Source organism: Parasteatoda tepidariorum, chromosome 7 (assembly GCF_043381705.1).
Source record: "Parasteatoda tepidariorum isolate YZ-2023 chromosome 7, CAS_Ptep_4.0, whole genome shotgun sequence".
NCBI classification, from domain to species: domain Eukaryota; kingdom Metazoa; phylum Arthropoda; class Arachnida; order Araneae; family Theridiidae; genus Parasteatoda; species Parasteatoda tepidariorum.
This window is the reverse complement of record NC_092210.1, coordinates 31,775,024-31,792,718: the sequence shown is the minus strand read 5'-3', so window position 1 is coordinate 31,792,718 and position 17,695 is coordinate 31,775,024. Positions and strand designations below refer to the sequence as shown.

General features: G+C 30.7%; 1 protein-coding gene across 1 annotated transcript in view; it reads right to left on the bottom strand.

Annotated features, from left to right (window-relative positions):
* Positions 1-2,065: 2,065 nt before the first annotated feature.
* Positions 2,066-17,695, bottom strand: part of LOC107442265 (uncharacterized) — a 19,173-nt gene continuing 3,543 nt past the window's right edge. Inside the window, exons 2-4 of the mRNA XM_016055788.3 lie at positions 7,179-7,607; positions 5,622-5,701; positions 2,066-2,376 (exon numbers count right to left, since the gene is read on the bottom strand). Of these exons, the coding sequence (XP_015911274.2) occupies positions 2,359-2,376; positions 5,622-5,701; positions 7,179-7,607 (527 nt within the window). The 3' untranslated portion in view covers positions 2,066-2,358. The remainder of the gene's footprint in view (positions 2,377-5,621; positions 5,702-7,178; positions 7,608-17,695) is intronic.

Below are 17,695 nucleotides of genomic sequence, written 5' to 3'. Positions count from 1 at the left end.
TTTAGAATATCATGTTTTGAAAATTTAAATGATTTAAGTTTATAAAGATATTAATTTTTTAAATGATTTTACTCAGGAAATTTTCAGGATTTTTGTGTTGGGCCCACAATTACCCCTGAGTGATTAAACCAAAGAATCATTAGTTGATAGAATTAATTTATGAATCACTTTAAAATCTGTAATACAAAGATTTAAACAATTTAAAGTATTATTACTAGAGCCCGGAATTTGATGACCTAAAAAATCTCAGCTAATGTCCTTAAAAAGTGCAAAAAATGCCCTTAAAAATGCTCAAAAAATGCGAAAATTGCTCTTAAATTCCTTAAATAAAGTAAAAATATTGAACTAAAACAATGTTTTACTCTTTAAAATTATTATGAGTAATTTAAAAAATAAAAAGCAATGCAATACTTGTTCTATGTTCATTAAAGTTTGAAAAATATGTTTTATATCCTAAAATAACAAAAAAAGGAAAATATATTGACACCAAAACATTTTCATTTTGTATAGAAACTTTAATGAATATAACAACTTCCATCTCATAATATTACTAAATATCAGAATTACATTGGATTATTAAATGTTTTTTGATAATTTGAAATGTAAACGAGGGTTTCTAATCTGAAAGTAAATTTTTATACCTGGAGAAGCTTCTTTCAACATCTACTGATGTTATTGATTCGTACTTGAAAAAGACAGTCTCACTTACTGACAATTCTTCTTCAATTTGAAAAGATGTTTCTTCACCTGTTAATATCCTGGAGATTTTCTTTATTGTTTGGAAGCCAGTGTAATAATAAAAATTGATAAAAAACAATAAAAATTGGAAAAAATTAGCAGAAAACTTAAATGCTTTAAAATGCAAAATACACCCCAAAATTTAAAGAAAAATGCCCGATAAATCTAAAAAAAATGCTCTAAAGGACAAAAAATTTCCAAAAGTGCAAATGTCATCAAAATCCGGGCCTTAATTATTACTGTTAAGCCTTTGATAGTGAGGTTTCGACCATACACATAACAATTAGTTGTTTGATATAATAGATTCTATTCCGAAGCTGGTATCCTGTGCATTGGCTTGACTCATGCTATTACCTCGGTATATTTTGGATTATCAACTATCTATAAAGAAATTGAAGGATGAGATTGTTCTTCAGCAGATTCCGGACCACTGTGGAATAAGTGGTAATGAAAAAACTGTCATTCTGAATAGAAAAGGCGCTGGTGTTTTGCAACTAATACTTAGTAATATCCAAGTATGATTAAGTATCAAGAATTCTTTTTAGACTCGAGGAGAACTGGAACAGTTTACAAAACAGTAGAACAGTTTTGAAAAGTTGCTTATTCTTTCCTTTACTGGATTTCCCCCGCTGTGAGGCATTTGCAATGTCAGTCTTTAAATTTTTTATTCAACATGACAGTCTGGCTGAATGTCTTTTTAAAATTGGATCTTTCTGGACCCCCACTGTACCTCTAGCAGGGAACATGTCATGGATGGTCACCATATTTTCAACTGCGGAGCACTTCATGTTACTATCTTGACCGAGCAACACTGGGAGACAAGAAGTCAAATGAGACGACTGTTTTTATTTTAATTCTTCTTTTTCATTTTTTTTACTTATTTTTTTTAAACTTGTTACATTTTGTTAAGTTCTCTGTTATTGGAAACGAAAAAAAGGAAATGAACTTAATATCATTGATTGATTTTTCAATATCTAGAAAATCAAGTCCATAAATAGAATCAACAAATCGGAAGAGGAAATGAAAGAAACATTTTAATTTAATGATATAGAAAACTTTAATGCACATAATAGCTCGGTAAATTGCAGAAAACTCTTGATACCTTATTTCAACACATTACCCTTGTTAATCAGCAGATTAACTAGGTTATTTGCATATTCATGGCTTTTGAGATTTAATGGTAACATACTCACACATATATAAATATCTATATATGTGTGTATGTATATTACCATACATATATATGTAGTTTTACATTATTTTAAGCAAACAAATATAAGTAGAATATCTAAGAATAGATTTAGCTGTTTTTGAAACTATTCACCTTAATTGATGTTAATTAAGAGAAGTTTGAGATTAAATTAAGATTTTTTTAAGACACTTAAATCAATGAATTTGTGTCTCATAAAATAATTTTATTCATAGTCAATAATTTGAATAAATGGGAGTTGTTCAGTTGAACTTTGTACACTAAAAATTTTATCCTCTACTACAATTGGTGGATGTTGAGCATTATCAAATGTAAATTGATTTTTCATAGTTTCTTTAATGTAATTTTCGCTGTCTATACTTTCTATTGGATCTGAATCTTCCATGATTATTTCTGTTCTCCATTCACTGTTAGGCGTATCTTCGAACCTGTTGGAATAAATGTAAATATTTTTTGTAGAGCTGACTATTCGTCATGAACATCTGTAAGCTCAAGTACTTTAATAAAAATTTTCAAGACGTTTCATAATGTACTGAAAATATGACATCATGAAAAAAATATTTATTTATTATGTTCGAATAGAAATATCTTGTCTTGTTCTAACTTTTCCCCAAATTCAAAAAATGAGATGTAGTGTATATATATATATTAAAGTGTGCGGCTGGTTATCTGAAAATAGAATAGTTATTATTATGTAAAGAAGATAATGTACCCATTGTTGTTTCAGAAATATAAAGGGTTAAGATTTAGTCATCTCCGTTGAACAGCCATCTCAATTTTTTTAAATTTACAACTACCCATATTCAACTCTGCTGCCTTGTAATTTTGAACTCAATCAAGAAGATGAGGGAATTCCTGGATTAAGTATTGGGGAAGAAATTTGTCTTTGTTGATGAAATTAACCTGTATTTGCGTTATATGGCGAGGAAAGCACAGAAACCTTCCACAGTCAGCCAGATGTCAAAGGGACTTTAACCCATGATCCGTCTACCACTGAGGATACTTTACGGCAGCACTGTGTTCGGTGCGAGCCTGGTGCGGGGTTTGTATTAACCAGCAGTCTCTGGGATTCGAACCCGGTTCACCATATTGGGAGGCTAGCGTTCTATCACCAGAGTCATTACGGCTCTAAATTGAAGGGATTGTAAGAAGGAAATAAGGTAAAGTTTTTCACTTTTCTTCATTAACCCTTTCAGGACCGGCAGTAGGTTCCCCCAGACCCATATGCTACGAGTTTTTATGAGCCAAAGAGGAGTTTTTATGCATACTAATACTAGAATACCATATTGAAATCATGTCTGTGTGATCTTCGGCCGCTAAAGTCAGAAGTAATCATTTTACTTTGGCGATCGAAATGTGTTGCGCATATCAGAATTCTTTTTCTATAGCAACACCCAAACATTCTTTCACCATAAGCTTGTTGATTTATTCATAGGAGTAGGAAGTACGTTAGTTTTTGTCTTAATTTTCAATACGACTAAAAAAATTTTAAACTTGATGGAAACTATATGGAACTCAATATTAGTATTCTTATAGTGGGTTAAATTGTCCTGATCACTTCTTGTAATAAACCGTACTCGTTAAATCGTACTTTTATTGTTCTTGAGTCTGCAATAGAATTTTCTCCTTGCTATTTGCTTGCAATTTGCTTTTTATAAAATGCCATACAAATTCTTAACAATATTCTAATAGTAATATTATATTAAATTTAATCGAATTATCTGCATTAATAATTTACTTTGGTTGAAAATTAAATTTTAAAATAAAATTTATTTATAGTTCTGTTTAAAGAAAAATTGTAAGAAATAAGTAAGAGATAAATAAATAAAAAATATATCATCAGTTTTTTTAGTTCACATTTAATTAGTCTGTAAACCTTTGCTAGCAGGATATGTGTTTGACATGCCTGATTTAAATCGGAGCTTATTTATCAGGCTAATCTATCAAAGTCATTTTTAAAATTTTTTATTATTACATACTAATGTTTTCTTTTTACAGGTTAAAAAAAAAAGATTAATAAAATCAAATTGAACAAATTTCTTATTCCATTCAAACTTCTATGCTTAACAGTCTAAAAAAATTTTAAACGAAACTGCTATACGGAAACGTTGGTTTGCTAAAATAAATAAATAGATAAAAAATAATGATTCTAAGCGCAATACGCTAACGTCGTTTCTATCGACGTTTTTCTTTATTAAAAAGTAAAAATAGCTTAAAAAATTCACAAAATTTATTAAAATAGTCTGTTGTTGTCGATGTCTAATAGTCTACGTTTTCGTAAATGTATTAATTTCGTTCATTCTTCTTCCCTATTTGTTTCCTTGTTCATTTGTTGCGCAGAATGCCTTTGTAAAGTGTGATATATTAAATCGTTTCGAACTTTACTGCTTAATTTTGCCTACATCATTTACTTCGTTTCGACATTCTTTAGAATGTATGGATTTTAAACATTTTCAATAATAAATATATCATATTAAATTGTTTTCCTGATATACATTTTATTTCTTATTATAAATATTAATGTTAACTAGACAGTTATTGGCATTACGGAAACTTATTTAAAATTCTGTGCTATCTCGGACTATAAATGTCTTGGTATTAGTACAGAAATAGACTGAATTTGTTGTAAATTTGCTAAGATGACCTACAATAAAAATAGGCTGGCAGATAGCAGCCCCAGACAACGTCTGCGCGACATTTTGTGAATAGAATATGTTAATAAACTGGCCTTAGAATTTTCTTTTAAATGCCGCAACAGAAATTTGTGTAACATTTAGTAAAATAAAGTTTTGTTTTTGAGTGAATTTTTAATTTTCCGAAGCGGAACAAGATTAACTGTGAAATAATCATGATTGTTGTCGGACGAGATTAAATGAAACTCAATTACAAAAAGTGAATACTATTCTAATAAAAATTTTACGAACTACGTTTTCAAGATAGATTTTCTCAGACTTAAAATCTTGGGCTCATCACTTTCGAAATATATGTGAGGGAAATTTTTGAATGCTATATAAATTCATTACGAAAGTGATGCACCTTATGTTTTTCGTTTTAAATATGGCCGGAATAAAACAATTTTCGCCTTTTACATTTACTTTTTCCCTTTTATTATTATTATAATTTTTTTTTTAATTTTGTGTTTGTTAGTTAGTTTATGTTTGAAAATTATTAACATTTTGACTGGTGATAAAAGGGTGAAAATTTCGCTTGCCAATTAGGAAACAACTTCAATTTGTGTTTTCATCCGGCACATTGCTCAATTTGAAATTTGAACGCTAGGTAGTCAGAATTAGGCACGACAATAAATTTTATTTGCATTAGCACGTAGCTTCGGTAGAGACATGAGTGTTCTGGCTGGTCCGAAAATGGTCAAAACTTCGATTACAAGCAAGATTCCACCTTCACTAACATAAAAGCAAATTGATTAAACCATAGTACAATGGTTTTTGCTGAATGCATATTTAAATATACATCGAAATTTTTGGTACCTTTTATGTCTCCGAGAATCTGGATAGCCTTGTTGGAATTCTTCGATCCAAGGCTTATCCCTACCATTTCTTATAATTTTTTCCATATCGGCGAATTGCGATGCCAGTTTTTTGTCATCTATTTCTCGTCGGATTTCTTTCGGGTGAAAAGGAACAAGTAGAAGTTTCCGTTTAAAATGTCTTACCTCGTTAGAAATTATATCTTTTTCGACTTCTTCGTTTGCTCTCTGCTTTCCGAAGTACTCATCATCAACTATCACACCACCTACAAGGCAAAATGAAAAATTCTGCATTCCTCTATAAAAAAAAAGGTAATGCATTCCCTGGGATATATTAACATTAATATTCCCTAAAAATATCATGGAAGTTAAGGCTCCACTTCACAATTAGTGAAGATTTGTTTCCACAATTGTTAATAACAGCAGCTGCTTCAACAAATTGGGGTGCTTTCTGTTACCGTGGAAGTATTTCAAGTGTGTGTGGGGGCAGNAAATATATATATATATATATATATATATATATAATTATTATTATTATTTAGTATTAGTCCGAATTATCTGAACCTCGCAAAAATTAAAATAAAATTAATAACAGAAATTGTTTACCTGTAAATTATTTATCTCTCATTTAGCGGTATTTTTTTAATACTGTTGCTTCTTTTTAAAAAAAATTATTCTCGTTGTGACTTTTGAAATTAATACTTTTCCCATCGGTCAGCAATAGGGACATATTCCTCTGCTGGAGAATGAGTAAGGGAAGGTTTAGCAACAGTTTTTACCAAAGACATTCTTGAAGCTCGCTTGCAATCAGGAGAAATGTTTTTAGTAAGACTCTATTTCAATTTTTTCGTTAGACGCAAAAATATATATCTATTTATTTATTGTAAATTTAATTACACAAATATTGAGTGAAAAGTCTTAATTTTAAAAAGGGCTGTATCCATTCATTTATAAAAAAGTAAGGGGGCTAAAACCCCCATGCCCATGTTTTCTTGACTTCTCGTGCATTGAGATTTTCCGTTTCATCACCTGCTACCCCACATTTTTCTATCTGTGGCGCATCTCAATAATTATTACTATAACCTACGCAATTACTTTAAAAAAAATGTAGCGTTCTTAACTTAGATTTTTCCATGCCTTGTTTAGGTAATTTCCTTTCATATAGTAAATGAACATAAATACGCAATTTAGAGTTCCGGAGAAAATGAACCCTTATTGGATGAACCTGAAAATGATGCTTTACTATTTATTATCATTTAGCTCTGATTTGCTGATCAATTGATCTGCTTCCTTTTTCACTTCATTCCATATATTTATGTATTCGATAACTATATTAAGAATAATGAGAAAATATTATTTAATTAGTCAAATAAAAAACGGATGGTAGTCACATTCAAAGTTGACCAAATTCTCAGCTATTCATAGGCCAAAAACATTAAATGAGACTTGTTGAAGGTCATACCCTTTCTCCCCAGTTCAAGTTCCCTTGTTCAAGTGCATGTTCCCAATTGGGTACTTGCACTTCAAGAAGAAGGAGATCACAGATAACCACACATGTGACCTATGAATGTGATCACACACCGACCGAATTACCGACCTTGCAATTTTGAACCCAATCCAGAAGACAAGAGAACTCCTAGATTAAGTATAGGGAGAATTTGCATTGATACCTTTTTGATGGAACTAACTCTCATTTGCGTTACATGGAGAGGAAAATCACGAAAACCTCACCCGGAACATTACCTTCGTCAACGACATCATTAGCAACTGCCTTTCTTTCACGTCTTATATCATGGTGCACGTTCCCCTTTCTCATTTCTGGTGGAACCACTCGAATAGGTTGATCATAATAGCCGCGATTAATTGGAGCCACAGGTCCAGTCAGGTCATTTTGCTGAACAGGTACATTCTGTCTAATTGGTGCAGTTTTCTCCATCGGGATGCTTGACCCAAAAGGAGGATCCAGCTCAATGTGAGACGTTTCATTAGTCGCGGCAGTTGAAGTGCTTTCAGGAGCAAAGAAGTTCGATATTTTGTTCCATATGTTCGAAAGTACACCTCCTGTAGAGTTAGTTGTCGTTGTAGCTTGAATCGTTGTTGTAGCTACAGTAGTGGTCGTATATTTCACATCATGTACACGACCCTTTCTCTCTGATTCACTTATCTGAAAACCTGTAATGAAAAGCACAATGAAACTAACAAAAACATTATATTTTTAAGAATGCATACATTATGCGGTGGGTTTGAGGGCAGTCACACTTTTTTTCAAATGTGACACTTTAACATCAAGCCAATCCTTAGTATTGTTTCCTGGTAAGCGATTCACGAGGTTTTTGAATTTTCTTTTTAAAACACTTATTTTCTACAAAAATATTCTTAACGCTTTTCTATACGAATTGAAAAGGTAGCTTAGTGTCCAAACTTTTCCTAAGAATATTCAGTACATGTACAATTCTATTAAGATAAATGTTTGATCTATAAAATTTATTAAATCAACTCAAACTTCAACTCAACAATAATTAAACAGCACCACTTATTTACTTTTGAAATGTTATTGAAAGCAATCAGTATTATTAACTTAACCGAGGCTGTTATTCGAAGACTCCGTAGTAATATGAAATGATGCTTTTTTGCTAATAATATGCTATTTTTATAACTGCTGAGAATTTGCAACTGTTACTCATGACTGCTAAGTCAAGTATAGCGTATCTGTAGCAGCGCTGTCTATTCTTATTTTGAAAATGGCGCAAAACGTCAACATGGAGAAAAGCCACAGTTTTGTGACAATGAAAAACGTTTGCGGTCTAATTATATAATATTTAAAAATTTACTCCAATGCTGCATTACCTGGGCCCATAAAAATTTTCAAAAATTGAGAATAAGGCTGAAATTTTGATAATTTTCATCCAGAGAAATGTCACCAAATTGGCGACTATCAAGAAATTTTAATAACTTTTAAAATATTCAAGTTATTTGTCTGTTCCTAAGACCAGATAATTCTTACGACAAGCTTATATATAGATTAAAATCATTGTATTGCGTCAAGTGTAAGACACTAAAACTATGGCTTTTTTTTAATTTATATTAATTTTCCTTGGTGACAGAGCTTCGGAAAACAGCGTTAACGAGTTTATTCACTTGGCAAGGTGGCAAATAACAAAACATCAAAACGTGCAGTACTACTCCTTCAATTCTCAGCTGCCTTCCAGTGGGAAGTAGATGGTTGCTTTTCTTTTGCAGGTTTAGAAAGATAGGAAATGCATTATATTCCCATAGTTAAAGTTTTGTAAAGGTATGTGTTTTATCCAGTATTCCTTACAATGATATTTTTTAAGGGCAACTTTTCGCCATTCACTACATTGGTGTTTTTTAAGGTAAAGGACCAGTACCCGGTATTTTTTACACTAAGAATTTTCTTTTAAATGTAAGAGTCATTATTCGGTAGTTTCTACACCGGCATTTTTACTAATTTTAATTGGGAGATATTCAGAGCCAATTCGAAGTAAAAAATAATGATCCTAACTAATGAAGAAAATATATGAATAAAATTTAAAATAAAAATTAACCCGAAGTGTGACAAATTCTAAGTGTTGGAAAGTTTCATTACGTCTTGTTATTAGAAAATAGACATTTTATTTTCGATTTCTAAGTTCTGAATAGGTTGTTTTGTAATCTTGTGCTGAAATTTTTTAAAAAACAATTTGTATCAGAATGAAGACTTGTTTTTCGTCATATCATTAAATAATACTGAGATAAAATGGTGCAATGCATTTTATCTCAGTATTTTAATTGGATAAGATAGAGCAAAGAATATTTCAGCATTTGTGAAAAACGAAACATTCGATCATTAATTGAATCGATGAAAAATGAGCCTTAATTATAAAAAGTTTGAATAAAAAACTGATTCAAATATATGATTAAAAAATTATTTTAATAATATATTACATTAAAGATATTTTAAATCCAGGGTTTGATTTTTAAGTCTTGTAGTGATTCCTTACATTTCGATAATGTTCTTTCCCTGATTTAAATGTTATTAATAAATACAATTTATGTGAAGTACATTTTATGTAAAGGACTCTAAAGATATACATATATCAAGGGCGATGATTACGTAGCATCTCCCCTAACCCTTCCTTTAATTTATTATACGAATATTCATTTGTGTTGAGTTTCCGTCCGTTCCGCACATTAAATAAGTTAAAGAATTTTTATTTTCAAGTAAATTTTCTTTTATTCGATTCCCCATCAGTAGTTATAATGGTTACTTACGACATTAAGAGATGGCAGCACTAAAAATCTCAGCGTTTCTGAAGAAATATTTGAAATATTTAAAATCTTTCATGTAATTAAATTAACAATTTGTAATTTTTAAAAAAAAATGTAATTATGAAATTTTTTCTTTAGTAATAATCCCAAATTATTAAAACAAATCGGTAGAAATTTTATAATACAGATCTTTCTTTTTATTAGAAGATGAACTTTACTTTTCCAAATCTTAATTTTTTGCTTTTGCTGGGAAATTTCATTGAAGGTGAGGTAGTGAAAGGATATACAAACATTGCAGCTCTTAGAGGAGGACTCTATAACAAGGGAGAAACTTCTCACCGCAAATTCTTTTTCACCTCTATAAGTTATTTAAAATTGAAAATTCATGAAAAGTGAGTTTAAGCAAACCTAGAGTAAGTTTCAATAGTTGAAAAGAAATTTTCAAAATACAAAAAATGAAAACAAATTGAGAGGATAGCTTAGGATTACGCGATGGGGGAAGTTTTCTATCAATAATTTGCTTGCATTTTGAAATTTTTTTTAGCTATTGATACTTCATGGCCTACTCAAGGTTTGCCTGGACTCACTTTTTCTATGCACTAAAATTTAAATTAGTTATGGAGGTGAAATAGAATTTGCGATGAAAAGTTTCTCAAGTGGTATGGTGTCCTTTTAAGGACCAGCGGGAGAAGAAAGAAGCGCACATGGACGAAAACGTATGCGTACGGACGAGTACGCATATTTACTGAAAGAGTACATAGCCATACTAATACGAGAGTACCGAACTGAGATAATATTGGGTGTACAAATTAGTTCGGTCCGTTTTATTTTTTAATCAAAAATGCGTTTATTTCAGAACAAAATGAATGAACAGATTAATGAAAATATTGTCCATGGCTGGCTATCTACTTTTTCCCACCGCTCAGGCAATTTTCGAATTCCATTTCGAAAAAATGTCTCGTCTTTTCAAGCGATCCAAGATAGGAGCCAATTTCCGATTTCTGAGAAAGAAGTGAACTGGTGACCTGCCAAATCGTGCTGCATCCTTCGGAACAACCAGTAATCAGAAGGAGCAATGACAAGCGAATACAGCGGGTGCGGTAAAATATCCCACTTGAGGGTTTCCAAATAATTTTTTACTACTTTTGCGACATCAGGCTGACCGTTATTAGGCAGAAGAATAACTTTGTTTTGTCTTTGCTCGAATTTCTGCCATTTTCCTCATAATGCAAAGCTCAAACGAATCAATTGTAGCCTATACCGATCGCCCGTAATGGAATCACCACGTTGTAGCAGCTCTTAGTATACAAAACTATTCGCCATTCTTCATTCACCATTTACCATTCTTCATCCACCATTCTTGAAACGTCGAAACCATTCCCTACATGATTTATCAATTGGAGCATTGTCACCATAAACTTCTACAACAATTCGATGTGCTTCAGCTGTACTTTTCTTCCAATTAAAGCAGAAACATAAAACCTCCCGCAAATGGTGCCTCGTTACCACAAAACTTGACATGCTCAACAAAGTAAAAAACAGGGTTTTAGTATGAAACTCAAAGCGATATAAACTGAATATTATTAACAGATGTTTGATCTTTCTGAAACCACCGAAACCAGCTGTCACTATGAAACATTCATAACAGCAGAGCGGTCTCTTAAAAACGGACCGAACTAATTTGTACTCCCAATATTTACTAGTGAAGACGTCACGAATTGTAGTACCTCAGCTGTAGCCTTATAAATCGTCTGCACATATCTTATTCCTGCTGGGCTTTTCTACAGGGAAAAATTATAAAAACATTTTTTTTAAATTTAAGCTTGATAAATCTATTTCTCTATATAACATAAAAACATAATGGAGTAACACAGTTTTCAATTGCTGTCGCTGCATTTTTATTGGCTCGAAAATCACTTGGTAGGATCTAGTTTTCCCTCATTCATTTCCATTTTGTTTTGGTCGTCATCAGCATAAAATTAATAGAAGTTTTAAGGGTATTGTTTTTCTATAAATAATTTAGTATCCCCAATTTAAAGGTATTTTCCCGTACTCCTATTATTACGCTTTTGATTTAAGAGTTTAAAACTAAGAGAACTGTTTATTATTATTATTATTATTATTTTTATTATAACGAAATTCTGCGCTACACTTTAAGATAAAGTTATTTAAAAAGGTGTCTAATCTTATTAACCGTTTTGCAATTATATTACAGTTATTACTTAAGGTTATTATATTACGTAATTTAGTACATTCATTAAATGATTTAGAACTTAACGATCAGCTTCATGCACAATGTAATGCAAGCAAAAATAGTATTTAATATATTCGCCCGTTTGGTAAGCGGAAATATTAAATTACGGTTGTCAACTCACCAAATTTGTAAGGNGCACGGCTCAAACGAATCAATTGTAGCCTATACCGATCGCCCGTAATGGAATCACCAGGTTGTAGCAGCTCTTAGTATACAAAACTATTAGCCATTCTTCATTCACCATTCTTGAAACGTCGAAATTATTCCCTACATGATTTATCAATTGGAGTATTGTCACCATAAACTTCTACAACAATTCAATGCGCTTCAGCTGTACTTTTCTTCCAATTAAGGCAGAAACATAAAACCTCCCGCAAATGGTGCTTCGTTACCACAAAACTTGACATACTCAACAAAGTAAAAAACAGGGTTTTTGTATGATACTCAAAGTGATATAAACTGAATATTATTGACAGATGTTTAGCCTCTCTGAAACCACCAAAACCAGCTGTCACTATGAAACATTCATAACAGCAGAGCCATCTCTTAAAAACGGACCGAACTAATTTGTACTCCCAATATTTACTAGTGAAGACGTCACGAATTGTAGTACCTCAGCTGTAGCCATAGAAATCGTCTGCACACACCTTATTCCTGCTGCGGTTTTCTGCAGGGAAAAACTATAAAAACATTTTTTTAAATTTAAGCTTGATGAATCTATTTCTCTATATAACATAAAAACATAATGGTGTAACACAGTTTTCAATTGCTGTCGCTGCATTTTTATTGGCTCGAAAATCACTTGGTAGGATCTAGTTATCCCTCATTCATTTCCATTTTGTTTTGGTCGTCATCAGCATAAAATTAATAGAAGTTTTAAAGGTATTGTTTTCTATAAATAATTTAGTATCGCAGAGCTATAAGCGATAAGCAGAGAGCTCGCCGCACTTAACTTTACTCAATACTCAATAATTTAGTATCCCTAATTTAAAGGTATTTTACTGTACTGCTATTATTACGCATTTGATTTAAGAGTTTAAAACTAAGAGAATTGTTTATTATTATCTTTATTATTATTTTAACGAAATTCTGTGCTACATTTTAAGATGAAGTTATTTAAAAAGGTGTCTAATCTTATTAACCGTTTTGCAATTATATTACAGTTATTACTTAAGGTTATTATATTACGTAATTTAGTACATTCGTTAAATGATTTAGAACTTAACGATCAGCTTCATGCACAATGTAATGCAAACAAAAATAATATTTAATATATCCGCCCATTTGGTAAGCGGAAATATTAAATTATGGTTGTCAACTCACCAAATTTGTAAGAACATCATATTATATAATATGATAACAATATAAATGTTATATTAAAAAAATGATTACTTAGAAATGTGGCGTAACTACCACTATAAATATTAAATACCAATTCACTAGTATATAAGACATGTTAACTTGATTCTATCATGAGGTACCTTTTGATAGATGAAAGTTGACATATCTATAATTAAATCCCCCCACATTGGTGACCCGGACGTGATATGAACTCGTTAACATGATGGATGGTCCACATTAAACAGTTGATTTGCTTAATATAAACTGCTCAAAGAAAAAAAAAATCCGGTGAAGTAAATAAAGTTTCCCGGTAATAAACAATATGTAAAAAAGAAATTATGAGCGAAAAGCTATAAAAAAAATGAAGAAAATATAATGAGCAAAAATAAAAACTAAGTATATTAACAGCATGAATCAACTAGTGGAATCTGTTCATCGAATTCTATCGCAGATAAAATTCTGGAAGGGGAGTAATGTGGCGTAACTACCACTATAAATATTAAATACCAAATCACTAGTATATAGGACATGCTAACTCGATTTTATCTTGAGGTACCTTTTGATAGATGAAAGTTGACATGTCTATAATTAAATCCCCCATATTACTTTTTTTCACCAATAGATATAAATATTTATAATACTAATAGTAAATAATATTTGGACGTGAGAAGTGGAGGCACAAGCGTAAGCAAACAGAATTCTTTTAAGTACACATATTATGTTAAGTGAGTAATTTCAACTTTCGTAAAAAAAATAAAAAAGTAATAAAAGAAAAGAGAAGGGGAAAAAAACTGTTTTCTGCCTGGAAACAACAATTATTGCGAAGCAATCATTGGGGTTGGTGAGAGGCAGCGAACAGGGGGCTTAGCCCCCTAGTTATTGAATATTCTTAGATAATTTATGAAAAAAACGTAAGTACATATTAATTTGGGAATTATAAACTTAATAAATTAGTACAGCTTAGTTAAATAAAGTATAAAGTTTCACTATAGGTGTATACACATACATAACGGTTAACAATATTTGAATAAAGGTTTAAATAAAGCATTTTCTAGTTATAGAATAATCGTAACATTTATTACATATAATATTTTAATGATACTTGAATATATAATGATTTAATGATACTTGTTTTTTGAATTAAATTTCTGGCAAAATAATTTAAATTTTAAAAAATAAATAAATAAAAATTGCACTGAAATTTTTGATTATTTTATTTTAAATAAAAAGGAAATGAACCTAATTTCGGAACTCCTCGGAATCATATCGTGAAATTGAAGCAATTTCTTTCACTTTTGGACTTCTATGATAGTATTTTTATAGAGGTACTCGAGGTATTTTGGAATCAACACATCCCTAAACTCGTATTCGATTTAAGTAAACTCTTACACGCTTCATTCAAACAAGAAACCAATACCGTAGAGATCAAGATTATATATTATATTAAATTTCAGTAAAATAATTTAAATGAGAAAAAAAAAAGAAAAACGAAAGATCGTGCAATAATTTTTGATGAATTTATTTTTAATAAAAATGAAATTAATTTAATTTCAGAAAATCTTGGAATCCTGCAACGAAATGAAATTTTTCTTTTTAACCTTTTAACTTTTATGAGAAATAGTATTTTTATACTAAAGGTACTCGAGATATTTAGAAATTAACTCATTTCTTAACTCGCATTCGAAACAAAGCGCGTCAAAAAGTGATTATGTGCGATCCGAAACTCGCGTGCCGTAATAATATCGTAGTAAAAAATCACGTGGAAACGCGCAGCAATAACTGCCTTTAAAAAAATCATTTAAATTTACGATGAAATCGGCACTGATAAAGTCGTCAAAGGTGCGATTTCTAACTGACGAGTTGTAATATCGTAATATATGTATCGAGATTTTAAAAACCACATAGAAATTGATTGTTACAAAAGTTAAAAGACATTCAAACGTCACTTGGATTTATGATAAAATCAGCAAAAATAAAGAGAGTCAAAAAGTGATTGCTCAAATTCGAAACTCATGTATCTTAATATCGTATGAAAAATAATAGTTTCTTTAAAACCATGCGCAATTTGGAAGGGATAAACGTTGAAAGAGCTGTCGAGAAAGAACATAGATTTAGAATAGAATTTAAACTAATTGAGCTCATCAAAATGCGATGATTTTTAATGTGCGATTCAAAACTTTCGAATTTTATTTTTATGTGACAAAAATATAAAAAAAAAATTCTTTGTGTTTAGAAGCTCTTTCGGGCCGCAAGTTCTGCGCTTCTACCTTAGAATATGGCATGAAACTATTTATTTGGTTAAATTTGCTTTTTAGTTTTGTATTTTTTTACCACATGTGTTCTAGAGCTAAGGGGTTAGAGCGTACGCCTCCCAATGAGGTGAACCTGGTTTGAATCTCAGCGATGGCTGGTTGATACGAACTCCTCCCTGCCTCACGCAGACCACAGTGCTGACGTAAAATATCCTCAGTGGTAAACGGATCATGGGTTGGAGTCCCCTTGCCGTCAGGTTAACGGTGGGAGGTTTTCGTGGATTTATTCTCCACGTAACGAAAATGCTGGTTAGTTCCAATAAATGTCCTCCATGAAAGTAAATTTCTCCCAATATTTGATACAAGAGTTCCCTTGTCTTCTGGATAGGGTTCAAAATTACAAGGCTACATAGTTGAACAAAGGTAGTTTAAACCCAAAATAGGATCGGCTGTTTAATAATGGTTATAAAATAAAATAAAATATATGTGTGCTAATAAGAAGCATAATTTTGAAATCAGTAATTTCCATTAAACTACTTGTATATGAACAAAAAAATTATAAAATGAATGGTTTTAAATACAGTATATTTTAGTTTTATTGAACAAAATTGTGTAATAACGATAACAATAATTAAAATTAAAAAAAAATTCAGATAAGAGTTACCCAAGTAAATATTACATTGAGTTTATTAATCTCGCAAAAGTGATTGCATTACAAAATATTGCTCTTATTTGAAAAATACCTAAAAAACTATTAAATAATAGCTTTTTTTAAATTTGCGATTTGATAAATATTTTTAAACTACAATAGATTAAATATTTTGCCGGAAAACTAGACGTTTTTCTTTAAAAACAAACTAGAGATATTAAATGCTAATTTAAAATTGTTTTAAAATTGCGAAAACTTTTTGAGAAAAATTGCAGTAAAGTGGTATAAGCTGATGAAAAAAAATCATTCCCTTTTCTTGAATGAATACCTTAAACATATTTTTATGCGGAGAGTTATTTTACTATATTTAATTTCAACGAAGTAATCACATTAAAAAACAACGCCTAATGAAATATTTTACTAGTCAAGAAGTCATTCTGAGGAAAAATATAAGAACTGAATAAAATAACTTAATCAAAATTTGTTCCTGATTATTCGTAAGAAATAAGGAAAAAAAAACTCGTTGATGAAATTAAGAGAATTTGTGTTAAGTGGTTTTTATTTCACATGATATCTATCTTTTAAATTCAATCAAAAGTGCTCATTACGTTGAATCGTTAAAGTAATTAAGAAAGCAGGTGCCTTCTCTTTTAATTATTTTCAATTGAAAAAAATTACTTTTTTTTAGTTTAGATTTTTTTATGCCTGCGAAGTCATTAACTTAAGCTTTTGATTAACACATTTCAGTCTTCATTTAAAGGCGAACTAAATATGAGTCTATGAACGTGGAATTTCGACTCGATTAACGTAATTAAGAATTTCGTGGGTTGCTGTTAATTTTCACCTCTAATTTTTTAGAGGCAGAAAAAAAAATCTCAAAAACGAAATTTTTGCTAAGATGAACTGTTAATTGAATTTTTGCTGATGAGAAAAATATTCAGTTGGCAGTTAGTTGTTGAGTAACTCGTGTTGGGTTAGGAATTTTACTTTCAAAATCATTGTTTCCAAAAGTCGAATTATGAGGCGATCAAATTCTACATAATTTTCTGACAGATCCAAAAAAAACTGAGTAGAGCTGTAATAAGCAGCACTACACTGAGTGATGATTACCTTTGACCTCTGTGATTTTATCAAATGTAAAATATTGTAATTTAGTTTTTTAATGGATAATAATAACGATTTTAATAACTGAGGAGGAAAGTATTCAAATTGGCATAATACACTATATAATTTTCTGACAGATCCAAAATACCTGAGTAGAGCTGTAATAAGCAGCAATACACTGAGTGATGATTACCTTTGACCTCCATGATTTTATCAATTATAAAATATTGTAATTTAGTTTTTTAATGGATAATAATAACCATTTTAATAACTGAGGAGAAAAGTATTCAAATTGGCATAATACACTACATAATTTTCTGACAGATCCAAAAAAAACTGAGTAGAGCTGTAATAAGCAGCAATACACTGAGTGATGATTACCTTTGACCTC